We start from the raw sequence: 27,690 nt of genomic DNA, 5'->3' as shown, positions 1-27,690 counted from the left end.
TGAGTCCCTCTGCTCCTCTTCTTCCCCTCCCTCCACCACGACAAGTCCGCCCCGGGGCCATCACAAAGAAAAAGGAGGGGGAATGGGGGATGCAAAACTTTCTAAACCCGCCCCCTCCTCTCGTTTCTCTCAAGGGGGGAGACAGACCAAATGGCTAGTGAGCTGTTAAATGTGCAACAACCCCCGATGCCTCCCTCCTCCACAACAGCCCATCTACATTCCGACAAATTCTTGAACCCACCTCACGAAATCCCGCTTTATCAAGCTGCTGTTCATCCCACTCAGAAGATGGGGCATCTCGCTTTTGGGGGCAACGCGCTTTGGCTGGCCCGCGCCTGGCATGGTGCGCCGGCGTGCCACCCGTCCCAACTGTGCTGATGACCATCTGCTCCATTGCATTCCTATGCTGTTACCCCTACCCGGGCTTTCACAAGCTCACAACCCCAAAACAAGTCGATTTGCTCTCATTACAGTAGATGTCATCGTTATTCCTTGGTGGCCAAATTCTCCTTTACGCGCGCACAGTTTTTTTTTTTACTTTGCGCCCAAACTTTCTGGTTTGTTCCTGATTTATTTAAAATATAATTAGTTACACATTTTTACATCGATTTTGTTTCATTTGTTGTAATACAGTCGATGACAGCAGCCTGTGAGGCGTAAAAGACTTGATCCAAGCTGTGCGTAAAATGCGCACTGCCCTGCTGTCTAGTAAACCAAGATAATTTTTCTCCACACTTATGTTTAGACTATTTCCCTAACTTTGCTGGATGCAGGAGGGTGGGGGAGACTTGGTGGTGTGTCACTCGCGTGGCTGTCATTACGGGACTTTGTGAAGAGAAGCAGGGGGAGGACGAGGAAGAGGGGGGTTACAGAGGGAGGAAAGTTTTTTTCTCTTTGTGCTTTCAGCTGTATGGTAATTGGGCCTGCAGCACCTGCTCTCCCACAATAATAAAACACCAGAGAGATAGAGCAGAGGGATGGAGCAGGAAAACATTGCAAATCGCATAAACAGTAATCTTAACCTGTTTTTCATTATTTTACATTACCCACACTCAAATTAAACAGACTGGTCATGGAGCAACTGTGACCCAACAAGTGCTTTAAACTGTGTTTTTGGCCAAATGAATGTGCTAAATGTACACACAAACTAACTTGCTTGCAATCCAAAGAGTTCTGCAATTGGTCGGGGAATTTTAAAGATAATTTTTGTCTAAAAAGCAGCTAAATGTTCTATTAAAAGTTGGTCAAACAGATTAAAACAGGGACATATTGCTGCTGCTACGATAAAGGTTATGTCTAAGAAGGTTTTGGACTAAAATTTGCTGCTGCAAACGTATTTATAGCATACCCAAAGTGACATTTATAAATACTAACTCAAAAAAGTTATTTATAATATGCACAAACAATGTTGTGGAATGTGTGATTATGTGGCTTGGCATCTCTCAAAAGGGAAATGAAAGGCTGAGAAGAGAGCTGCTGATTGGATGGAACAGTTAATTGGGTTTGTCAGTGAGCTGAGCCTTTACAGCACATTGCAGCCGACCCGAAAAAGCTTTTTTTCCCCTCTGAATTATTTCCCTATTAATGTGTTGGCACAGCAGCAGAGCGCGCTGAAGAACAAATGTCCTGCAGTAGACATGAGCACGCACACATGCACCGGAATGGAGGGCTTGATTAACATCTCTAATTGAAGGTGCTCCCTCTCCAAGCATTTTGGCCTGCTGCTGTCTACAAACAAGGCTCTCATTCACAGAGCTCATCTAATATATGGAGAACTTTGAGCCTGCCATACCAACACACAACAGCAGCTGCAAGATTGCAGTGCGACAGTCCCCAAATCTGCATATCTCAATGACCCTGTTTTGCTATTCCCTCTGGGCCAGAGGCTGTCTATATGCAGTTGGGTGTCCGTAAAGTGCTGTTTACACTCATTGCGGCTGATGCAAAGGTGGTTAACCTTCAGTTCTATTATCTGTGCCTATCAGAGAGTGTCAGATACCTGTGTGTGTTCAGCTGCATGACGCTTCTCTTTTTATTTTTAACCTGTTGGTTTGTTAACACTGAAATTCATATGAGGTGAAAAATTTCTTCACTTGACACTTTTAGTTGAATTTTGCAAATGTGCTTTTTCCCTTTTATATGTCACTGTGTCACCAATTCTCTCATCAATATTAATTTGATTTTTTTCAATTATGTAAAATGTTCTAATTTTCTTTATGCAAGATAATCTGATATAATTTTTTAGATAATTACAGTAATCTGATTTGAATAATTTTATAAAAAAACTAATTTCTTTTTGCTTGATTGGCAAGTTTTGCTGCCTTTCAATTTGCATTGACATATACATAAACATGCTGATAAGACATGTCTGATATTAATTTATTTGACATTTCACTTTGAACTCGTATTAAAAAGCATATCTGCAATGTACTGGAGTTAGTCAAAATGCAATATTTATCTGTTGTTCCTGGACAATTTGTCTCCACAAAAAATAGTCCCAGTTTCAATGTGAAAAAGTAATGTAACAATTTATATTGATACTGATTTGATTCATATCTTCATATCATAGTTTGCAGTTGCTGATTCAATTCTCAGTCGATATTAATTTACTTTGAAGGATCCAATTTGATCTGATTGACTAACCTATAATCTATCCAGGACATCTTCAGCCAAAAATCAATCAGTGTCGCTCAGAGATAAATATCTGGTGCTGCACAGTGACGGGGACGTTTTCCATATTCCTTGTATTTTTCGCAAGATAAAGTCATAATAAACCAGAATTTGTAAAGTTCAGCCCACTGTTGTTTTTCCAGATCAAAATAATACAGATGGAACATTATTTGAATATTACAATTTTGCTGTATGGTCAATTTTTTTTTCTTTTTCTTTTTGTGCAAAATTCAAAGTGTTTCCACACGTTGGTCTATGATGATGTTTTGATCACTTTTTGCTGCCATAACGTGTATTGGCCACTGTAATGTCACTTGACTATTTCAGATAATAAAATAAAATCAACATACCTCAACTAAATAGTATTTTCCAAAATCCATATAATCAGTGTATTTGATTTAATTGATTTTATGGTAACGGTGTAGCTCAGTTCAAATAATAGGTTGCCTCAGACAGATCAATCTGGTTGGATTGGAGGAATACAAACTGATTCAACAATTTATTGTTACACCCCCAGAAAATAAGAGATGTGTTTATCAAAGGAAATGGCAGTGATGCATTCGCAATGTGTGTGAAAAAAACAGACATATTGACACAAATGTATGAACACAAACCACCATTTTTCTTCATGAAGTATAAATGAAGAACAGCAAACCCTGATTAGCAGATGAGTACTCTTGATAAGAAAGCTTTGAGACTGTAAACATGTATAATTTTAAGATATTATATTATATTAAACACTTTAAAACAGCAAGTTATGCAAAAATCAGACAAATATGTTAGAATTAAAAAACAATGTGCATGTTTCAGGCAGGCTGTGGTTTTATAATAAATTAATTAATTGATGCCATTAGTTTAAAAAAAATAAATAAACAAAAAAACATCAACAGAAAGTTTCAGTTTTCAGCCCCAACATTCTTACAGTATGATATAAATCTGATAAAGGATCAGAAACAGTTTTTTTCTCGTTATCAGACTCGTGAAGTGCATGTAAACACAATAGATCAGATTATTGTAGTTATCTTGCAGATGTTTGTGGTGGTGTAAACAGGCGTACCCGTCAGCATGACGCAGCACACATTTTCCAAACAAACAGAAAAGCATGGAAAGAGCCCCCCTTTCGTTGAACATTTTCCTCCAAAGCATAATTTATGTAAACCGGAGGAATCAGCACAAACTCCTCCCCTCTCATCTCTCATTGTGTCCGTGGACGCGCGCACCAGGCTAAAAAACTGTTTAACTGGCGATCGATTGTTTAATCGAAATTGTTCCTGCTGCGCATGTGTGTACTTATAACTGCGCACGCGCGTTTGTACCCGTGCGCGAGAGCTGTGACACGAAGAGGGGGGGGACAACAAAGGGAGAGGTCTCGCGCCCCGCCGCCCATTCATCCTTTTCTCTCGTGAAGTAATTCCCATTGATTCCCATTGAACGGTGACTCGCGAGCCCCTCAGGGGAGAGCTGTGTGATTTGTGAAGGGTCGCGAGGACAAGACACGCCCCTCCTCGAGCTCAGGCCATCTGCTCACCAAACACCGACCAAACACCAAATGGCTTCTCGTATCACCCCTCTGCCGAGTCTCTCCCTCCACATCTCTGGCCTCTTCCTGCTCTGTTTTCTCCATCCTTCTGTCATCCCTCCATCCTCCTCTGTCCAGATGAAGCCTCTGAAGGTGAAGCTGCTGCAGCCAAATCACAGTGGTGGCATGCAAGGACTTAGAGATGGCCATATGGCCTTTGTGTGTGTGTGCCAAGGAATGGATGGATAGCCATCGTGGGAACGTTCACAACACCACCATCACACCAACTGACATGCACACGCATCCACGCACACACACGACGGCCTGCACTTTGGTCAGTTAAAAAAATGATATGTTTTGGGGGTTATTTTAGCAAAACTTTTAGTAGAAGTTCTGTAGTCTCAAACTCACATGTGGCCATTCAGGCACCAAATCATGCCATCAAAAGATCCACATTTAAGTATCAGTAAAATTGATGGTTCTAAAATTGTAAGTAAACATCAATCGTGTTAATTGATGAATGGATTACTATTCCTACAATCCAAGAAAATTGATCTGTCTGAGGCAAGTTGTCAATCAAATCTACCTATACCATTAAAAAATGTTTCATGATTAAATAAATTGTTTTTATGAATAGTGGAAAATACTATTGAGGTACGGTAGATTTATTTTACTATAAGTGTGAAAAAAAACAAGTATTATCACAGCGGACAACAAACAAATGATGCAGCAAAAAAGGATCATTCCATCTTTAAAGTACATGTGTGGAAACACTTTGAAATTTGCATACAGTGTAGTATTGTGTTCCAATAATGTTCTGATTGTATTATTTCAATGTGGAAAAACAACAGTGGGCTGAACTTTACAAATATTATGATTTATTACGATTTTATCCGGTGAAAAACACATTTAGTTGAACTTCAGGAAACTAAAATGTGAATGGATTTGCCATTAATTCTTCTTTTTATGTAAACATATTCAATTTACACTTGGTTATCTTGCAAGAAATACAAGGAATCTAGAAAACTATACCTGCATTGTTCAGTCCCAGGTATTTATCTCTGAGTCACACTGGTTGAAGTTTTGGCCAAAGATGTCCAAGATAGATTTGTTAGGTCAGTGAATCAGATCGCTCAAAATGAACCAATGTTGACTATGAATCATATCACAAACCATAAATTATGATATTAATTGAATTGAATTGTTTCACCCTTTCTATTTTTATGTCAATGAAAATGACAAAATTCAACATTAATTGGCAATCAACCTCTTTTATGAGCAATTCAATGAGGCAAATTGGTTCTCTCATTGATTAGATGTGGCAGTGTGTACTCATAATTCTTATTTTACTTTATCTAAATTATAGGTACAGATTTTTACATACATTTTCAACCAACAGGTGCAAATGAATTAGATTTGACAAGCAATTATTTGGCCAATATATTTACATTTTTTACCTCTGCAGTGTTTATTTATGTTTGTTTTAAATTCAGTTAATTTCACTTTCTTTCATCTTCTTCTGATTGTTTCTTTTAATGCTTTATGTAAAGCACTTTGAATTGTTTTTGTACATGAAATGTGCAATACAAATAAACTTGCCTTACCTGGGAGCTTGTCACACACCTCATCCGTGTGGAATGTGTCATTTGTCCACAACTTTGTCAAAACAAAACAAAAACAAACAAAAAAACTTGTTTTGTGTACCTTTATTAGTCGCTCAGAGCAAATCGTTTTTTGGAAAACTGTGATTTATCAAAACTTTGTCAGGTTTGGTGCATTTATTGGGGCATGTAAAGACATGCACTAAAAATCTCAGTGTTCCACCACAATTTTTTTAATCTAATTTTTTGGGAGTTTGTTCATTTTATCAATAACCTCGATTTTAGTCAGAAATTGAATATGATTAAAATAAGAGTGCTCTAGCTTCAGTTTAACTGCTGAACTTTAGATTCAAGCTTCTTTTTATGAACAAAACTGGACATTTCAGACAGAAATCTCCATTGTTACTATTAACTAGTTAATGTTTTCAAATAATCCAGTATAAGCACGTGGTAAGGGACTAAAATGAGGAAAAAAAAGATTTGTGTGCATCAGAAAACTTACATTAGTACATTAGAATGCAATTGCTATTTTTATGACTGAAATAAATTATATGATGAATGCTGGAATTAATAGTGTTTTAAGTTTAACAAAAACTTTGGTATCAAATCCACCATTGTGATAGTATGAGGTGCTTGTGCTAACTTTCTGCTTGCTTTTGACAAATGTAGTGTTGTACCTTGTGGCTAAACATTTTCACATTAGGCCGGTGAATAAGCCGCTCACTGTCTGCCCTCCCAGTTCCCTGCCCTGTGGCTCTCCAGGGGTCCCTGGCCTTTAGTTTGGGGAGCGGTGGCCTTCAGCAGTGGGATTAACTGGGCCAGCTGCCCACAGGGACCCCGGGTCCTGGACGCTGACCTCAGAGTTTCCACTGGAGGCACCTGAGGGGATCAGGACAGCACTCGCTGTGTGTGCTGTTCATTCAGATGGACAACTGTTGAGCTCTTACAGATTTGAGCTGCGGTGATCCTGCCATGGGAGGGTGCGCGCTTGCTTGGCCAATTCTTTTCGGGGGGTTAACTGCTGATTCAGTACAATTGGGAGGTGTTGGGGGTGGGGTCGGGCTGAGGCTGGTCGTGTGCTCTTGAAACATCTGCCTGTTTCTCCTGAGTCAAGCTTTGGCCGATAGAGGGGAGGAAGGGAGACAAAAGGTGGGGGGGCAGAAGAAGATTGAAGGAAGAAGAGAGGGAAGAGAAGGGGAGGTTAAAAAAATATAACCCCAATAGAGATCAGACTCAAACACTGCTGAGAAAAGGATGTGGGATTTGGTAACTGTGTTTTGTATGAGTGTGTGACACAGAAATCACAAGCAGATGCATTTCTCCTGGTAAATTAAAAACGTTTTATTGAAATAATGTATTTATCAAGAAGAAGAAAAAATTTTTTTTTACAAAGCTGTAATTTACCACTATTGTGGCACATTACCTCTGATCATCTTTTGATTTATTTTTAAGTGTTCCCATTGGCTTTAAAAAAATACTATGATCATTAAATTTAGCAAAACAACAAGTTTCTGCAGAGCGACAGCAGTTCATTAAAAATTTCACTCTGGGTTGTGAATCCTCTTCCCATCATCCATCCTATTACGTGCTCTACCTCTAGCTTGCAGGCCTTCACGACCCCAACCTAACATTATCGGACCAACAAAAATGAGCAATATTGTGGCTGTCCAGGCGTACAGTTTTGAGCCAGACGCCAGCTCAGATGAGGAAAAAAATCATGAATCTATTTGTTTACAATCGGATGCATCGGAATTGAGTGGATCAGGGAGCTCGTGGTTCGCTGTAGTATTTTCTACATCACATCTTCCTGCTTTCTGTAATGGCATTTTTAAAATCTGCTTCTTATTCGCAACAAAACAACTTAATTGAGACCACATTTTTAAGCTGAATTTCCTCTATATACAGCACATCCTCCATCATGAGAAAAAACTCACAAAGACATGTTAAAAACACCCAAAAGTTTATTTTTCATCAAAATAACGATAGTATAAGAAAATATAAATATGTCTTGTTTTTAAATGAAATCTTTATAGTTTTAACTCCTATATTTTTTTCATTTCTCCAATATTTTAATATTACTTGAACCAATTGACACAACTTTTACTTTTTCTTACCTGCCTTCCAAAACTATAGGATTCTTTTAACATATAAAAAAGGATCTCATAAAAGGAAAAATAAACGTTTTTATTAGGTGATTTATGAGGCTAAATTCTCAATTACCCATTTTTTTCCTTTAGAAAATAGTTATGTGGCATCCAGCGTTTTATCTTATTTATTGATGACATATCAAAGTACTGGATACATTTTCTGACAAATAAATGTTAAAAAAAACAACACTGCATGATAACTTTGTTCGGGTTTTCCAAAGACTTAAGTACTAAAGTGTTTGCATTGCTGAACAAAAGCGGTGCAGCTGTATTTTGAACATTTGGGGAATGTTAGAGACTCTGGGAGACTTGTTTTGGTGCAAAGGGGTCCTTATCTGTGGGTCATAACTAAAACAGCACGTTTATACCTCTCATTTATTTTGAGCTTTATCCAAATTTGTTCTTGTCTCCACTGACCAAAACATTTTTGTGGCAGACTAAAAAAAGGGCCAAGTGTTAAACATTTACAGCACAACTCATTCTTCTTTGAAAAAGTTGTTTGGGAGGATTGTCCTCCCAGTCCACAGAGCATCTGGCTGAGAAACAACAGATGCTGACAGCTGGACTGACAACCAGCATATGTCCCTTTCTTTATTACTGCTCTGCGCAAACAATAGAGTAAAGGGGATGGAGTGCTTTTTGTTGAGAAGGTACACCTAATAGCTTGTGACTGCAGAGTAGACCCCCCCACTCTCTTTTTGTAGTGCAGAAATTACACACTCCCATATCCTGCCCTGGAGGGGTATTATGAGGGCCAGGGGCAATAATAAGTTACCACAACATAGTTACTTTTGCTTAAGTAACTTTTTGAAATTCTACTCACAAGATTAATTTTCCTACACTACAGTTTTGCTCTTTTTTTAAAACTGAAAAATACACTCTTACACAGCTACATGTCCCTGTTGTTCAGATTACACAACATTATTATTATTAGCAGCAGTAGTAGTAGTAGTAGTAGTAGTAGTAGTAGTAATAGTAGTCCATGTTCACCAACGGACCAACATTTATTAATAGGAAAAATCCCACTTTCTCACATAAAGGTAATCTGATGACATAATTAAGCACTAAATACGGGAAAACAGAGAAATGCAGTATTTATTTATACTCCTTAATTAAAGCCTTACACTATTATGCCAATTAGGCGTAAAAATGCCCGATTTTTCTATTTGTTTCCTTTTTAGATATTTTAAACGTGTGGTTTATAATTAAACATATATATCCCATCAGCATTTTGGCATAGTACCCACTCGTTGTAATGTTATTTTCACGACATACAAAGCTTGAATTACTTTCCCAATGAGTCGAGCACGTGCGCTTTGTTTTGCCTGCGTGATTACGTCACGTGACATTGTAGGAAGTAGTTTGAATACCTAGCACAGTTAGTTGTTGCATCTGCTTCTAAAGGTTTAAACAGTAAGTTTACTTCTACACAAATTACTTAGGCGATTATTTATATTTAAAGAGATATATGTGAGGGGCACAAGAATGTTTTTAAGGTCGTTGAACGAGAAATGTACAGTTGTCTTGAGCGGCTAAATGCTAAGCTAACCGCTAGCATGTGTTTTCTTTGACAACGTGAAGCTTCATAACAAACCCGTTTTAGAAGTGAAACATACTGTTTTGTTCACAATGTTTAGAATATGTCTCGCAGTTCTACAAAAGTACACTACACGAGTGTTTTTCTTTTGTTCTGTTGTTCTGCCGTGATTTAGTAGTAGGTCTGAAATTATAGTTTTGTTTCTGCTCCTCAGACATGGGCGTAAAGGGTCTTCAGAGTTTCATGGAGCGCTGCTGTCCGGATGCCTGTGTCACAGTGAACCTAAGAGAAATGGCCAGACAACATGCTGCTAAAACACAGCAAGGTTGCCAGTCTAATTCAAACACACTACTGCCTGCTTATTTTGTGTTTTCAGTGCAAAACAAATGTAAATATTAATCTAGTACGTTTCAAGTTTAAAAAAAAGAACTAAAAACGGAAATTCTAAAACATTAATATTGATTGAAATAAAACATGCATAAAATTACGCTGCTGCTTTAGATCCAGTGATTTAGTTTTGTACCAAATATTTTCATTTCAAATTTAATTACCTTTTTCTAATGATAACTTGCAGCTTTTTTTATTCTAATAAGCATTTTACAGTAATAACAAAACAGTAACACCACATTACCATCTAAACATTTATTATCGTATTTTTGGGGAAACACAAGTTAGCCTATGAATGTTATTTGATTAAATAAAGCTCTCTCTCTGTCTCTTAAAGAATCATTTAATCATTTAATAATTATATTTTATATAATCAAACGTACATACTTATAAAGATATAGCTAAATATAAGTACTTGGGGTTGATTTGAAACAATACCTATACAGATGAACTCCTAGTCATACAAATTTTTTATGAATGCATCTATTTCCTTTCTCTTTTTTCTTTTCTTTTTTTGTCTCTGAAGAACTGATGGGGTGATTTATATGTAAAATTCCTATATTTAATCAATGTTTTGCTTTGTTCTGTTATGTATCAGTTGTGGTGAAAACTAAAAATAAAAAGTAAAAAAAAAAAAAAAAACCCAATCATTTAATATTTTTGCAGAGCCCTTTAAAATAGCAATTTCTTTACGCTCGATATCCCAACTCTTTTTATTTTTTAAATATTTCTTGTTTATCAAGATTCATTTCTGTATATTTTTTCCCAGAATGGCAGACCTCTGATGTATTTTATTCTAATGCAGATCCCACACTTGTTGTGGACGGCATGGCCTCCTTGTGCCACTGGTACTCATGTGAGGACTGGGTGTGTGGGGGACAGTGGAAGGAATACATGGAGATCCTGAAGAACTGGGTGGATGCATTTACCACTGCAGGGATCAAACTGGTCTTTTTCTTTGATGGTGTAGTGGAGCAGCAAAAGAGACAGGAGTGGGTGAGAATAGCAACCAGTTGGGTCTTTTTGATTATTAAATGTTTAAGATGTTTTTTTTGTTTTTTTTAGCATTCTTGATAAATTTAAAAGCTTACTCATAGCATGCTCTACTCATAAACTCTTAACTATCAGAGTAACTTGTCATGGCTAACAAATTCTCTAATTCAGTAGAGAGATTTACTTCTAAAGGCTGCAAGATCTGTCCTTGCAAGCGCTCATAACTGTATTATTTTATTCTCGAGTCCAGGGGCCGGTGCTTCCAGTTGTGCAAGGCATTAGAAGCGCTTTTTATGAATAAAGTTTAATTTGATTTGCTCTGCTATAGTAAACTTCTGCAAGGCCTGGGGACGATACTAGAGCAATACTGGCTGCAATACACAGTAGATGGATGGCCCAACTAGTGGGATTTGTGTAGCTTCAAAAATACTTCTTGAATGTGTTTCATTTTTGCCAAACTTTGATTTAATCCAGACTGAAATTCTCAGGAACATGTTTTTTTGCCCACCTGATTTCTCCAGTTTGTATGCTTGCCAGCTTCCATTCAAAGAAAGCTCTGCCTTTGTTCTGAAGGTAAAGAGAAGACGCAGAGCAAATGGGGATGTTTCAAAAATATTTAGACACATAAAGGAACATGGAGTGAAGCCTCACAAAGAGCTTTTTTGTCTGCCGTCTGCTCTGGCAACATTCACGCCTTTTGCTCTGAGGTTAGTCTTTGGACTGAGTAATTAGGATGCATTTTAAATTCAGTAGCATGAGTTTAAATAAAAATATCCTTTTATTCAAAGGTTTTTGGGGCAGCAGGTGTTTTGTTCAGTGCGTGAAGCGGACTTTGAGATTGCCAGTTATGCGCGTCAGCATGGCAGCATGGGCATTCTGGGGCAAGACTCAGACTTCATCATATACGACAGGTTTGTTTTCCATTATTGCTTTCTCATAATTTAATTTTAAACATGCTTCATTATAATTGAGAAGTAAAAACTGCAAGTCATGGAGAAATTAACGAATGTTTTACATGTAGTTTTGTTTTGTTTTTTTTCTATCAAGTGTCCCCTACTTCTCTGTAGGAAAGTTGTGGATAAACAGTCTCACCACAGTCATGTACGACCGCGAGAGACTCTGCAGAAGCATTGGGCTGCCTTTTACCCTGCTACCTTTGCTGGCCTGTCTCTTAGGTAATGATGTTGTTTCAGAGCAGCAGATGCAGGGCATCAGGAACAATGCCATGGCAACATACAGGTGTGTGTGCGCACCTCCAACTTAAAAAAACATTTGGAATTGAGCCAACATTCTGTTTTTAGTTCTTGGTTTTATCGTTTACAGAAAAAACTGTTCAACATCGAGGTCCTGTGCTCCTCATGGTCAGATGGTGGTAGCAGTAGCCCAGCTACTAAGGTCTTTGAGTACCAGAGAAACAGAAGACCTGGGATCGGTCCTACAATCTCTGAACCTGTCAGCTTCTCAAAGAGATTTACTGCAGCAGGGGATTTGCTCCTACTTACTACCAGGACAAAATGACTTGGAGCTTTTTGATGGTTCAGAAATCCCATCTGCCTTTGAAAAGCACATTAATACACAAATATTAAAGGTATGTGATAAAACAAAAAGTCGTATTTTTATCATATATCCTACCTTCAGTTTTTAATTCTGCACACACAAATCCAGCTGATTATACTAATCTTTCTTGTTTGTATTTTGCCACAGGCATGTAGACAGAAACATGTGGCAGCAGAAGGTTTTATGGTTTATAATGTGGTGTGTGCTGGAGTGACTGAATGCAGCAACACTCTAGAAGATGAAGAAGATAAAGAATTGTTGCCTCAAGCCATCGTCTACAAACCCTGTCGACAACGCATTTATGGTCTGCTGCTGCTTGGTCAAGATGGTACGAAAACAAACGAAGATAATTTAACTTTAAAAAGAGAAATCTACCTTTAAAAGCACAGATGATTTACATTTACTAATTGCAAATGCAAAAAAATGTAGTTCATTAACCATGCTTTGAACAGAATTTGCAAGCATGTAAAAACAAAAACAAAAAACTGCGGAAAGACCGTCTCCAACTATCTTAAGTGTTCCTACTGGTCTTATTATTCGTGTGATACCATTTTCAAAATGGCAAACACAACGTTTGGGTTGGAGTGGGTCTTTAATTCGTTTCTGATTCATGTCTTGAAAGGATTATTTCAAATGCAGGTGGTATCTTAAAGGTAATAGTGAATTCATGTCTTTCAGCCAACACTTTGGATGTTCCAGTTGTAAAGGAATGGTTTGTGTATCCAGGAAACCCTTTAACGGAGCCTGACATGGTCCATCCTGTCCCAGTAAACTTACCATGTACTGCATTTACTTATACACTTATACATTTTAATTTAATTGTACAGATCTAAAAAAAAATGTCAGTTGTTATTTGAAAATGTTTCATATTTTTTACTTTTGTGTTTGGACTGTAGGTGGACAACCATGTTTGGACCAGTTATGGTTTGGAAATGGTCCAGAGGTTTCTGCTTTTCGACTGGAATCTTTCTTCTTCATGTTCGACTGCAGCGAGTACACCGAGCTGTATGGTGCGATTGAAAACAGTCTACTGGCTGCCCTCTGTCTGGTCACATATATAGTTCAACAGGTGGTGTATACTTTCTTAGTAAATAGAAATACAAATCAATGGAAACACGAGCTGAAAAGATTTGACTTGACATGTGTGTGTAAAGAGAAAAACAAACCTCAAGCATTGACTGATAAATTTGCATTGTTGTTTATTATTCAGGTCACACATTTGGTGGAAAAAAAACTTTCTCTGTTGAGAAACTGTTTATATATGAAGAAAATGAAAAAGACCAAATTTATTTGGTGACACTGAAGCAAACAAACAAGTGTGTGATTTGGGATTTACAGCTATAATGCATACACAGCTGTTGTTCCAGTCTTTTGTCAATCTGTTATGTGAAACCAAACACTGCTTGTTGACACGTCGTTTTGCCTTTTGTTCTGCCGCAGACACCGATCTTCGTAACTTTATTCTTTACGTCATCAACTAGCATAACAAACCAAATGAATATTTTAAGAGACAATTTTTAATTACTTTAAAATCTACGTGTGGTTAGAAACGACTGATTTTATAGCTCAAAAAAAAAAAAAAAAAGCAATTTGCACCAACAGGATCTGGTTGAGCTTTTAGAAAGTGGGGATTACAGGTTTGCATCATCAACTGAAAGTGAATGCGTCACATCATATAAGCAAAACAAAAATTACTCTGCAGTTACTTAGCTCTGCAACACACCTGCTTTAAATCCTTATCAACAAATTAGATTCTCAGTTATTTTTTTCAAGATTAAAAAGTGATTTATTATTCTATTTCTTTTATGCTTGAAAAGCATTTGTTCCTCCTAAATGTTCTTGTTTTTATCTTGCGTTAACATTCACAACAGGCAGAGCCGAGTGATTGACAGGCCGGCTGCAGACAGACACTGATGTTAGTCAAATAGACAGACGGTGACTGGCAGCCACTGATTTAAATGGATGAAGGACCAACAAACAGGCATGAGAGCTGCTTGTTAGACAAGTAGATAATCAGAGATGAGCGGACTGCCTGACACACAATAGTAGCTGTTGTCTGATCAGTGCTGCATTCACATTCCTCTCCCAGTCTCTTATTTAAATAAATTCAGGGTTTGTTTGTTTTGTACACACAACTGGGCAGCTTTGTTTCTGCTGTCAGCATGGTTTCTTTCTTTGTTGAATTGTTGCGCAGCGAGCAGACCAAACAAACTGACCCACACAGAAGACACATGGTGGTGTGACTGGGTTTGTAAACCATTTATTGTCCTCGGTGTGCGTTTTTGTGTTTGTTTTCAGGTTGAGTCTTTGTCTGAGGAGGACGTTGACGCTTACCTGAGTCAGGCTGTGTGTCTGAAACTGTATTCTCCCCAGCAGCTTCAGAACATCGAGGTTGGTCGAAGCCACAAACGCACACTCTCTGACACAAACAAACGTGACAAAAGAGAGTTAGCGGAGAAAAGGTGGGAAAGTAAAAATAATCTGCTGAGTGGTCGTCTTTCCAAGAAGTCATAAATCAAGGTTTAGAAATTCAGTGGGACAAACTCCACATGGATTTCATTATAAAATGCAAAATATATTAATAAAAAAGAGTTGTGCTTATAAGCAGTGGTTGCCTCTTTTTTTGGTTAGTTATTAGATAAAACTAAGTTGCGTTAATTTCTGTCTATAGAACAGAGAACGTTTATTAGACTCTTTTACTGATACTTTCACCGGATCAATACAGCGTATGGCTGTTGCATAATCAGAAATCTGAGCTAAAAAAAAAAATTAATTAACCTCTTGATGCCTGAATTCATTAAAGCTGTTAAAATAAATTCATGTTTTTGCGTTCAAGTTGATGGTAAGCAGAAAAGGTTTGATGCACATTTATATCAGTAGGTATCAAGGGGTTAAATTCCAGAATTTCACTTTATCTTGTGTCTCAACGATTCAGTTCACTCGTCAGAATGAGATGTACTTTTCTTTCATTTGGAAATCATTGCTTATTGTGTTTGTTCCATTTTACAGCCCCATTTATTTTAATACTTAACTACCATATTTATGTGAAGTAATTTGTATTTTGCTCGTCATCTTGTTTGTAGACAATAATTAAGGCTGCTCTGAACGTGCTTTTCTAAGAAGACTTTGCTGAAGGAGCAATTTAACTCAGTGACTAATGTGGGAATTAGATGTACACATGCAGCCATGTCTACACTCTAATTGTATCATAGATGTTTGTAAAGTTAACAAACGTGATCCACACATTTGTATATTTAAAATCTACTCAGCATTACTCTGGAAGTCTTTTTGAGTTAGTTTTGACACAAGGTATTGTTGCATAATTCCTCAGTGATTTTGGTGTGTTTGTGTGTGACAGGGACAGTAACTTTGCAACAGCAGTCCATCTGTCTTGGCTAACTCTCACTCCATGTAGCAACATTTTACGCAAATCATTCCACAATGAACAGGCACTCTTACATTTTAGTCTTTGCCTCTGGCGTTTCGGTTTCTCCAGTTCCCTGACTTTTTGCTTTTGACCACTTTCTTCTTTTTTTTTTCTCTCCTTGTTGCTCTTTGGGACAGAGGCAGGTTTTGCTCGGTTTAGTCTCGGTATACATGTGTGCACCTTGAGGCCTTTGTTTGCCTATCTGGTGTTCATTGTTCTCTGGAGATCAAGCTGTGTTTGACTGGAAGCAGGTGGCAGTCAGGGCTGAGTGTGTATGCGTGCATGTAATCCCTGTTATCAGTGCTGTTTGCTTGAGGACAGGTGAGAGCAGACACACACAGACACGCCACGATTTGGTCATAAAAGCAATATGGAGAAATAAATCTGTATTTTTAAAAAAAGTGCTTTAAAAGACTTAAATTTAGTTTTTTTTTAAAGGAGAAAAAGTTAGGATTTTAGTCATCTGGCTTCACATTTATTATACAGATGAAACGTAAATGTATAACATCAGTTTGATGATAAAAATCAGTATATTTGTAATGAAGTAAAATCTTTAAACATGAATCAGTTAAAAAAAAACAAATTAATCGCAAACTGGGAAAAATTTATCGCAAATAATCACAATTAAAATTAATTTCACAGTATCTACCGACCACTTAATACAGTATCTACGAATAATCACAAAATTAAATCACATACAAAACTGTACATTTAGAACTCTTATTTTTAATCAAGTCTGTCGATCAATTAAAAGAAATTTATCAGATTAATCGCAAAGTGAAGGACTGCTGCTCCGTGAGGTGTGATTAAAATGGTTTCATGAATATTAACGCATTAATGTTGTTCACTTAATCACATGCATTAATGTGTTAATATTCACAGCCCTAATATAATTATGTAGTTTTGAACCATTTAGTGAATTTGTCCAAGAAATCCACTGTAACAGTCTGATAAGGAGAAAACTGGGCTTATAGGAGAAAAGAAATTTTAGAGAATTTAGACACGGCTTCCTTTTATTTTGAAATGAAGCAACATTCTTCTGTAGGAGTATGAATTAAAACAAAAATTGATCTGCAATGTCAAGTCTATATTTACAAAACGCATGATTTTTGCAAGTCCGATAGCCAAGTCCTTTGAGGCTTCACAGTTCAATTGACTATAATTATTTAGATGTAACTAGACTTTCTAGGTTTCACATGTCGATGTTTAAATATTTGGTCAACATGCCCTTGAGCCTAAGCACGGCACTAATGCACACCGGTTTACCTTGAGAATAAATCAGTGGTGCTGCAACAAAGGGTTGAAGGAAGGTTTCTCTTCCTAAGGGGGATTTTGTGACTGACCCACAGGTAGTTTCTTAACTGTAGTACACAGAAGTCAAAGCAATCAAGTTGTTAGCACTGGGGGGAGGAGACTCCAGCTACTCAGAATGGGGCCACAAGACACATTATCATCCTTTAAAGTTTAAACAACTCGAGCCTCAAACATTTTAAGCACACATATTGTAAGTATTTGTAACCTGATGTTTATCCTTTTAAAAAGGATGAATGATTGTTCAACTGTTTCTTTAACGATGTGGCAAAACAGAGAAGCTTTGATTCTTAGCTAAAACCTGTCTTCTTCTTAATGCCTCAATGGTGAAGAAGTGTCTTAATCACTGTATGATTTTCACTAAGAGATGTGAACGTTTTTCATGTTAGCTTTAAATAGTAGTTCAAAAAGTATGTCCATCGTTAAAAGACCCACTTTTCTGATTATAGAGGTTATATATAAAGAAACTCAAACTTAAAATTGCCTTTCTGAATATTTGGAAATCAGGAGCAGATGAAAAAAAAATATCCGTTAAAAAAGAGCTTAGTTTTTGATGTAAAAAATATGCTATAGGCAAGCCACAAGCTCCCTGCTCTGCTCCTTTTTGACATGGGGAGGGTAAGAGGGGTGGGGTTGCTCCACGCCAACAGTGAATGTCTGCAGAAACTATGTCCAAATAAAATATATTTTTTTCTGATTTTGCCTAAAAATGGCAAAATTACAATATAAAGTTTACTGAGAATGCTTTTAAAATGGATCAAAAGAGGATCAGAGTGGGACTTGAATGTAAATACGACATGTCCTCTTCTCTTAGAACTTTTGGAGGCAAAACACACAAACAAACCAAATGGAGATTCCTCTCCGTTTTGCAGCGGTGAGCAGTGAAAGCTGGTTAAGGGAAGAGTCAAGTGGGTGGTCTGAGACAGATTTAATTGTGTGATTTATGTTTCGGGGTTGGGCAACAGAGGTTGTGCAAATTGGGGTTGAGAAACTGATTATTTTAGCAACTGTGAGGGCAATGTTGAGGAATTTGTTGCGGGTGGCAGCACTGATCATATTGAAGAAACAGATGGTTCATCACTGCAGGACTTTTAAAAGATGCTGTGCAGCAGAAAGATAATGATAGTGGTGTAAAGATTCATGTTGGAGATGGGTTTTTAGCTCTTATTTAAATAGTGGTCACTTTATTTTGCATTACTCATGCAAATGTCGAAAGAACACTGAACTTGATGCAGTTATGACAAAAATATTTGCTGTTAGATTTTTTTTCCAGTGTTTAAAATTGATCACATTTTCTTGGCATGATTCTGCAACATTCTGCAAGAAGCAATAAACTCATGAAAACCACCCCAAACATTTTTTGTTAGTTTTTCCTGTTTTCTTCTTTGTCTGCTGCCAGAATTTCCTCTTTTTTGCATTCAAGTTGGAAAGTTCTAAGCGTAACTATGTCAAGTTGATTAGGTTGTTGTTGCATTAAGTATATGTATATTATGAACTCAGCATGCAGTTCATTTTGAGAAATATTCAACTGCTAACAGAGTGAGGACAAAATTTAACAGTGTTAGCTTTATAATCCTATAAAGGTACAGTATCAGTTAATCATATTTACGACTCAAAATAATAAAAAAAAATGAATACATATTCTATTTGTGCCAGTTTGTGGCTCGTTGTGAGCTTAAAATGAGATTGTCCATTAATAATTCAATGTAAAAGGTAATGAAAATGTCACAAAAGCTGTAATATAGAGTGACCGAGCTTTTGAAGGGCAGAATTTGGTAAAAGAAAATTCTTGTATTTTATTATAAATTAAAATAGTTTTAAACTAGAAACTCTAAAAATAAAGATATTTGAACATGCCTTCATGTCATGCAACAAATCTGGAGAAATGTATTAGTAGATTTGGAGAACTGTGTGTTTAAGAACACAGAGCTAAAAACAACCTTAAATCTCCGAGATGACGCTGCATTTGTCATGTCATCAGTTCTATCAATGCTTTATAACAAGCCTCCTGTATATGTTTCATAAGTGATTTAAGTTGGTTCTTATATTGAGATCACTCTTAAGTCCATCCATCCATCTTCTGAACCCACTGAATACCTTTTGGGGTCACAGGGTTGCTGGAGCCAACCCTGCTAGTGTTGGGCAGGTACACCTTGAACAGGCCTTCAGTTTGTTGAGGGGCCACGCACTCACACATACATTCATACTTAGGGAGGATGTAAAATAAGAAATTAAACTAGAAGCATGTTTTTAGACTGTGGAAGGAAACTGAAATCCCAGGTGAGATCCTACACATGCACAGGGACAGCATGCCAACTCCACACCGAAAGGTCCCATTTAGACTTGTTTTTTGATCCTGTCCCACCAGGTCATCTCGGGGTATCTCAGGGCATGGTGTATTGGAGGTGATTTCCTTCCTTCATATAATGAAAAACAAAAAAAATGTGTACAGTATAGGTTAAATGTCACGATTGAGACTCAAATGTTTTCAATTTTCTTCATCTGTTCTCAGCTTCCTGCCCTTTCCAGTCGTGCGGTGCAGCTGGGGTCTCTGTACGTCCGCGGGCTGAGCCACCTGCTGGCTGCTAACACTGCCAGTGGTGGACCTCTGCCCAGCGATGCTTTGATGCCTTGGCACAGCTTCGATGGCCGTTTATTCCACTCAAAATACCTGCTGGCACACAGTGGCAAAGAGAACTCTGAGCTGCTTGACAACAACGTAAGAAGAATCGGGAAAAATGAACGGATTTGTACAAATTATTTCATTTTAAGAGAGAAAGGGAGGCCTGGATTAATTCATGTTTAAGTGTGTATTCAGACTGGACACATTTGGTTTGCTTAAAGTGGACCAAAGTTCATTTCCCCTGATAACAAATTTTCAGTCTGAATACAGGCAGACTCTGGTCCGGGATCACGAACCGCTCTCCGACCGATCTGTTCGTTTCCAATCAGACTGAGCTCCGGTTTACTCTGAGTTTCCTCGGTCTGAATAGGCTCCATGCTCAGAGTGGAACATCTGATTTTTTATCTCCTTGCAGATGTCCTGCATCACTCTGTTTCTTCAAATTAAGGAAAAACTTAGAGAAACCTGCAAGAAAAGAGGCAGAATCCTTCAGTCCAGACCCAGGACAATGCAGAAACACTGGAAAACAACAATGACAGGTAAATAAATGCACATTCCCTTACTCAGGTGAGACTTTTTTTTTAAGTAAAACCACCCTCCTGTCAGTTTAAACACTTGAGATATTTAAATAGATAATAAGTTTTAGGGACATTTTTTCATTTCTGCATTTTATACTTTCAAACTCATTTTTCTCTCTTGAAACACATTGAAGGATACGCTAATAAAAACAAGTAGTACAAGCAGGTGTTTCAATCACTCCATATGTTTTATTTTAGGGATTTGAATTCCCTTTCTTCTTTTTCACTTTAACCACAATCCCAGTTCACTGTCAATGTCTGTCCTCTACTCTTTTGTCTTGTGTAATTATGCTGCAATTGGAGCCATGACTCTTCGAGAAAGACTTTAGGTTTTGAAACCTTCCTGGAGAGTCAGTGGGGGGGGGAGAACAAAAAAAACTTTGACCTGAATAAAGAAATGTTCTGCTGCTCTTAGGGTTCCCTGGTGGTGGTTGCGGTTGAAATGCATACCATGGAACCACCATGTTTTCTTGTGATGCCAGAGATCTTTGTTGTCTAGTGCCTGTTGATTTGTGACTTAGTTACATTTACAATAAAAGCAAAAACAACATAAAATGTTTTTTTTTGTTAGCATTTGACTATCTTCTGCACATCTATGATAGGACAGAATCACAACTTAAAATTTAAACATGAAGAAGAGTTGTTTTATTGTCAGATGATCTATGGTCGTCGTTTGGGCCCCTCACTGAACCACATTACCCAGAGGGCCGTTCTGTAACGAGGTCCATATGTCCTGTGGCTTTAATGCATACCACTTTGTGTGTGCACACTCTCTCGCACGCTTGAATGGAGACTTGCTTTGTCAGTGCACCAGTAATAGTAGGTTTCTGTTTATAGACTTGGAGAGCTCTATTTTAAGACACACAACAAGACTAACTGATTACAGACTTCTGTCTTCTGTGTCTCCCCTCTCTCTGCTCCCCTTCCCCTCAGTTGTTTCCCCCCCATTATTCCTTTATAGCTCTTTGTCGTCTCTCTTGTTCTTTTCAGTAACTTTACACTCTTCAAAAACCTTTAAAGTTAGCGGTTTAAGAACCACAAATGATTGGAGATTTGTTCTGTGTGCATTCATGTTCTGTTGACCGTCCTCTTCAAGGTCAGTCAGGAGAGAACAGTCAAAGGAAAGAAATTGTGTTCTTTTGGACACTGTTGAATACTTTGAAACCTTTTCCGTGCTGTGTTGGTGCAGAGACTCAAGATTTGCGCCAAACTGTCTGCCTTTTACCCAAGTCAACATTTGTGGGCCTCAGAGGATGTTTCTGGTTTTACAGATGAAAGATATACACTCTCTATACCTCAGTGTTTCATTTTTGTCAGACGCAGACACCAATCATTACTACACAACTTTGGGGAAGTGAAGCGCGTGTGTGTCTTTGAACGAGGGAGATTGAGAGAGAGTGGTGGCGCTATGTGGTATCGTTGATGGCCCAGCTTGGTTTTTGTTTGGAATCGGGCCCGATGTTTAGTCTCCTCAGCAAATATCTGCACTGCCTCCCCTCATAATTACTCTCAGTATAGCCGCTTTCCAACTTCTTTTCGGTTTGTTTCTGACCAAGATGCGATGGAAAAGTACCCTTCAGAATAGCTCTCTTTTGCTGGGAAGCTCACCTTCTTTTGGGTAAAAGCTGGGATGTTTCTGACAAGTCTTGGTCTCAACTTGTTTTGAGGTCCCATTTTTCCAAATGTTTTAATATTTGTCTTTCTGCAGCTCATCTGTGGGTGCCTTTTTCTTCTTTTTCATCCTCCAATTTGTATGGTGGTCTGGTTTAGTCTCAGAGGCCGCAGATCCTTTTTGGTGCAGGCTAAAGTTGGACTCGGGTGTTTTATTTTCAGTTCTTTGTAATTGACTTAAGATCTGACACATCTGTTGGAGTTGTGTTGGTGTAAGTCATGTTACAAGCACATTAAAATAGATTTGAATAGCAGCTAAACAAGGAATGGAAAGATATTTCTGTGGTGTCATAATTTTGATGACTTTTAGTACAGCAAAGGCCAATGACTGGCTCCCATAAAAACAGTTAAATTATTGATGTGCATTTTATTTGTTTACTTGTTCATATTTGTAAAGTTGCACAGTTTCCTAAAAACTTCTAAGTCAGCTGTGTGTCAGAGTTGTGTTCAAGTTTCTTGTGATATAACATTTTTTTCTGCTATTTTATGGGCAGCCTTGAAATAACTGTGGGCAGACCATAAAGGCAAGTTGACTGTATGTGTGTTTAAGCGAAAAAGGAACAACTGTCGCTGAACAGGAGACAGCTGAGTTCAGTTAGTCCGATATAAGTTGTTGGAATGTTTCTTGGAAAAGTATATTAATAAACAGTGATGTTTGAATTAGAGCAGTGACCTGTTTTAAAATCTAAGGTTCGAGTATTGGATGGACTGTGGGGCTGAAACCTCACCTGATTTCCTAGATAAGAGCATTGAAGACTTTTGAACATTGTATATCATTTCTTAAAGCATCATTTGTACAGTTACGTATTGTGTGCAGCATTTGCAAACTTCACATTTGTTGAAAAATGTTTTGTTTTTCTCAGAAACACTTTTTTATTTAGATTTTTTTAGTCTGTGTCAGCCTCAGTAGACTGAATGGGTTACAGATCAGCCTTTTTTTAGGAGGGTGACACCAATGACTGTAGTCCTGCCACAAGGTGGCTTCTATTGGACCAATTTGAAACCAGGTTTTTAATTTCCAATTTGGAACAAAATGGGTCACAGAAATTATTTTTTTCTAGTGTTTTACACTTCAAATTTTACAAAATAAATATAACTAATTGCAGGATATATGCCCTATATGTTATTGGAGTAACAGTTGTGTAATATTGCTAAAGACATGAAAATATAACAAGATATTCATAAACATCCCCATGCTATTTTATATTTAACCACGCAGGCACAAATAAGCTTTTAAATCCAGACTTCAAGTATGTTTTATTTATGGTGAATGTTAGACCATTTTACATTGGAGTGAATGGAATCTAAATGCCTGTGTAATGTTACATTTACACCTGATGCGATTCGCGCCTCAAATTCGCGCCTGCCACCCTCACTGCGCTGTCCAACGGACAGCTGGCTAGCGTAGAGGGCTCAATCGCACCAGCTCCATGGGCTCTGTGACAATCTGGGGACCTGTCTAGGGTGTATTCCGCCTTCGCCCAACAATAACTGGGAGAGTCTCAACCTCGTAGCCCCAGCAGATTAAAAAAAATGGATGGAAGTTCAGGACGAAAATCATCACATTAAGCAGCCATATTGGATTTTTTTAACCCGCTGATTGAGTCACGGAAAATGTCACCTGCCCAAAGCTGAGTCCCTGATTGGTAAACATAGTCGGCACCCCCCCCAACTGAAGCTAAAGTCCCACTGAACATTGACTTAACATTGAAACTCGAATCGCGTCTGGTGTGAATACCTGTTGAAGTGACTGTGCTATAGTTTATTTAGTTTTCAAAACCGCTTCGAACAGGAAGTCAGTGTTGCCTCTGTCCATCAGTGTTGCATACCTCCCCCATGTGTGTTCAAGTTTATGTAAAACATGTGAGACTTCTCATAAGACCTTAAACAAACATATTTATTGAAATCTGGAATAGTTTCTTATGCATAAAAGTGAGTCTTTGGTCCCTATAAAACCTGCTGCTTCAAAGTATTCAACAACTGAAAGTCGTCATAATAGGGTAAAACAAATTCACTCAAAATCGGGAAGAACAGCAGAAATTTACCTTGTAATTTTTTTGTTTTTATTTTAGTTAAAGTATAGTGTACCAGTATTTAAACTCTGCTTTGTATCTAATTTTAAGGCTTTTCTTCGAGTGCTGGTGAAAGTTGGAGAGGAAGAGGAGTTACAGCAGGAGGACACAGAGGCCAGTGGAGTTGGAGGGAAAGGGGGGAGGATAGAAGAGACAGAAGTGGCTCAGAAAGACCTTGTGACAGAGCAGGAAACCAACATTTTCATACATTTTACCCCAACTACCGAGATGAACGACACCAGAACATGAGCTGGCAACCAAGACAGTCCAGAGGTCCATCGCATCACCCTCGGAGGAGATACCATTTGGCTCCAAGGTAGCACCAGTAAACCACCAATTGTTTTTATTTTCAGAGTTTTGGTCTTTTCTGGTGACTTTTTCTCTCTTCCCGTCTCAGATGGCCTCAGCCTCCTGCTCCATGAATTTAACTGGACAAAGGAATTAAAACCCTGAGAAGGGACTTAATGAATTAAGAGGATAAGAAAACGATGAAAGGAGATGGGGAGTCAAGTTTCCCTGAACAAACCAACTTGACGTTTTCCCTTTACTGTTTGTTTAAAGGATGTAGTAGGAAGAAAAACAAGGAATTTAGAGAAAGGCAAAAAGAGATCACATCTACTTTCTACCTACAATTTGAGGATTATCCTCAAATTGTCTGTTTGTGCATCCAAAAAATGTGGTACGGTTGTGAGTCAGACGCCTCCGTCTTATACAGCAGCATTACGTTTCTGTGTTCTTTTAAAGAAAATCTGACCAAAAGCAAAAACAAACTGAGAATGAGGCACTTCAAACTTCCACTTAGAGTTGGATTACATCTTAATCCTGAACCCTGATTCTGTTTTCCAACCAAAGCAGTGAAAATAAAAGAGGTTAAGAACTGTTTGTATTTAGCAGTATAATCCTTTTAAAGGAATGCATTTAACTAGAGAAACAGTATTGTCTGTATCAAATATCAAAGGAAATCCGTGTCTTTTGTAATCAAATGTGTCAGAAAGTCAGACCACCAAAGTAGAGATTCTGTCTGTCTGAGTTTGGTACTTGAATTTCATTTAAATGTTTTTATTCTAGAGTTTGTGACACCACTTTTTTAATAATTCAGTTGTACATCTTTTAACAAATATGTTAGGTGCAACAATTCATTATCATTGTTGTGAAGTTTGTAAAACCATGAACATCTGTTGGTGTTTTTAGTATTATAACACAAAGAAAGCCTCACATTTATAATAAGTGAAGATGGTTTTCCTATTGTGCAGACTGTAAAAACATAGGGAGAGGATGCTGGGAAAGTAATCCCAAAAAATATCCTTTGTTTTTGTGTTTATGCGTCTGCGTGTGCATGTGCCAGTAACAAAAGTTAAGAAGAAATCTGCAAGTGATTTGTTCAGCAAATAGAAGTCCGTCACGTTGTTGATTCAGTCCTGCTGTCACAGTGTTTGCTGCTCCATGAACTGTGTGCCACTGATCACACATACAAAAGGCTGCTTCAACTGCAGAGGAGAGAGAATAATAATGAAGACTTCTTCAGTAACAAATACTGTTTACTGTGGCTGAAACTTTGTGTTTTTATGGGAATTCTTTTTTAATATAAATTGTTGGAAATAAAGCTGAAAAAACAACCGGTTGTTCAAAAAAATAATTTGAGTGCTAAATGTTTTCTTGTCAATTATTATTTTTACATTTTTATAGCTTGGAGGCTTTAAACGTGATTCATTTGGGATTTTTGTATAAAAACTGTTTCGAACCAAAGTTTCATGTCTGCTTAGAAAAAAATAGTAATGATTGCCGCTGTATTTTACAAATTATTTCTGCGTGTTATGCAAATTACCATAAACTTCTTTGTGTTGTCCTTTTTTAAAATCACAACCCTTTAAATTTTATGCAGCAGATTACTGCAAACTGAACGTTGAAACATATTTCCTACTGTCCCCTAATGAATTTTACAAGTAGTTTATTATTTAAACCTTCAACTTAAAATGTGCAACTTAAAAAAAACTGTGAACTGCATGTTCAGTTTCACTGACCACACAACATTAGGCATCAGTCTGCAGTGTTATGGTAGAATCCTGTCTCACACAAAAGCCTGGAAGTTGTTCCCTTTGTGTTTTGGCATCGGTGAAAGGAAGCAGTTTGTATTTATAGACTGTTGTAAATACACGAGGGGTTATATTTGTTGTCTATGGCTCAGAGTATTTCTGGATGCCTGTCTCTCTTTGGGGTCAAAATCAGCAACAACAAAATAAAAGTCATTTCATTCAGCAGGACTAATTTTTGTGAATGCCTGCACAAAACACAAGCACACACATACAAAATTAAAAAAGAACATTTGTTGAAGAACTGGGAAGTGTTCAGACTGCAGTGTTGCACAGATTAAAAGGTTCACACTTAGAACATACCTTTGAACCTCTTTTTGGGGTTTTAAAGCCTTACAGAGTTATTTTTATTGTATGTATAGGCTTTTAAAATGAAAATCTATTGTCTTGTGATTATACTAAAGACAGAACACATCATATAGTCCTACCACTTCTAACATTCACTGAATATAACTAGATAAGTAAAAGCCACTCACTGAACCATGTCATTTCTTCAACAAAAATAAAATGCAAAGTCAACCAGACACTAACTTCAGATTATATTACTTTACGTAACTATATTTAGAAGCAAAAACTTTTTATTTTTAAATTAGTTAAGACAAATGCTTGTGCTGATGTAATCCATTTGATTTCTGCCAAATATATTATATCACGGCAGCAACAGACACACCTGCCTCAGTCTAGGGGAGATGAGCCCCCATATGCATACATGAGGAGAACATCCAAATTACACACAGAAAGGTTCTCGCCGGGATTTGAACAAGAGTCTCTACCATCTTCAGAGCTAAAAAGTTATTTTTCTCAAAATGCTAAGGTAAATTCAAATTAAATGAGGTGATTTCCACATGATTGCACAACAGGTGTAAAATTCCAGTTGCAGATGATTTCATCAGCAGGTGTCTCATTCTGCAGTGACTGGGGCGATTCTGTCCATTTTCAAGTGAACTCTGGTACAGTTCGGTGAGTGTGTGAATGTAAGTGGACTATTCAGCAGACTCAAGAGCAGAAGTCTTTTATAATTAAGATAGTTACTCAAGTGTTGAACATTTGGAGTTGGAAAAACCTGCTAAGAGTGTGAATTCACAGCAGTTTGTGTTACTCCAAAAATGTATTTTTTGTATTTTGGTGAAGTTAGAATGAAAACCATTCGTGTGATAGGTGGATGACGAGCAATACTAACCAGTTTTCTTCTCCAGGGCTTAATCCCACCCTAAATCTCACAGCTGTTTAAATCTGAGCTATCCCAGTGTGAAAGAAACATGCTTTTACTTTTGCATTAACTGCTCTAGATATTATTCTTGTAGCTGATTTATCCCACATTGACCAGACTCTCTTCCATGGATCTGTATGGATCCAGTTGCTTAATGAACAGTGTTTGATTTGAAGCTCCTGCTCATCATTTATAAAGTAAAGGTTTTTGAAAGTATGGAGAGAAAATTGACTCACCCCAATTTGTGTGTTTGTGTAATTCTTTATTTGTGCATAAATTTGGATTTGTGCAAGCATA

The 27,690-nt window shown here is 37.6% G+C and overlaps 1 protein-coding gene across 2 annotated transcripts; it reads left to right on the top strand.

Annotated features, from left to right (window-relative positions):
- The first annotated feature begins 9,245 nt into the window (after nt 1–9,245).
- Nucleotides 9,246–26,348, top strand: fam120b (family with sequence similarity 120B). 2 transcript variants are annotated; one of them, XM_024295651.1, is made up of 15 exons: nt 9,246–9,350; nt 9,689–9,799; nt 10,667–10,857; nt 11,428–11,561; nt 11,643–11,765; nt 11,902–12,093; nt 12,178–12,442; nt 12,559–12,739; nt 13,090–13,191; nt 13,308–13,480; nt 14,710–14,802; nt 19,662–19,868; nt 20,188–20,311; nt 24,145–24,409; nt 24,491–26,348. In XM_024295651.1, exons 2-15 carry the CDS (start codon nt 9,691–9,693, stop codon nt 24,513–24,515), a joined length of 2,184 nt encoding a protein of 727 aa, XP_024151419.1. In that variant the 5' UTR covers nt 9,246–9,350; nt 9,689–9,690; the 3' UTR covers nt 24,516–26,348. The 2 variants fall into 2 exon arrangements, 1 of the variants encoding a protein (XP_024151419.1); XR_002921743.1 differs by lacking the exons at nt 24,145–24,409; nt 24,491–26,348 and adding an exon at nt 19,518–19,554 and having other exon boundaries at nt 20,188–20,310.
- The last annotated feature ends 1,342 nt before the right edge of the window (nt 26,349–27,690 follow it).

The sequence above is a fragment of the Oryzias melastigma genome, linkage group LG3 (assembly GCF_002922805.2).
Source record: "Oryzias melastigma strain HK-1 linkage group LG3, ASM292280v2, whole genome shotgun sequence".
In the NCBI taxonomy this organism is placed as follows: Eukaryota; Metazoa; Chordata; class Actinopteri; order Beloniformes; family Adrianichthyidae; genus Oryzias; species Oryzias melastigma.
The sequence above is the reverse complement of the archived record's forward strand: the minus strand, read 5'-3'. Positions and strand labels throughout refer to the sequence as shown.

Excerpts from the sequence above, each read along its gene's own strand:
- fam120b (XM_024295651.1), top strand. The coding sequence starts at position 9,691 with ATGGGCGTAAAGGGTCTTCAGAGTTTCATGGAGCGCTGCTGTCCGGAT. Across the intron at positions 10,858-11,427 it reads AGCAAAAGAGACAGGAGTGG|GTAAAGAGAAGACGCAGAGC; the intron begins GTGAGAATAGCA and ends TTTGTTCTGAAG. Across the intron at positions 19,869-20,187 it reads CTGAGCTGCTTGACAACAAC|ATGTCCTGCATCACTCTGTT; the intron begins GTAAGAAGAATC and ends ATCTCCTTGCAG.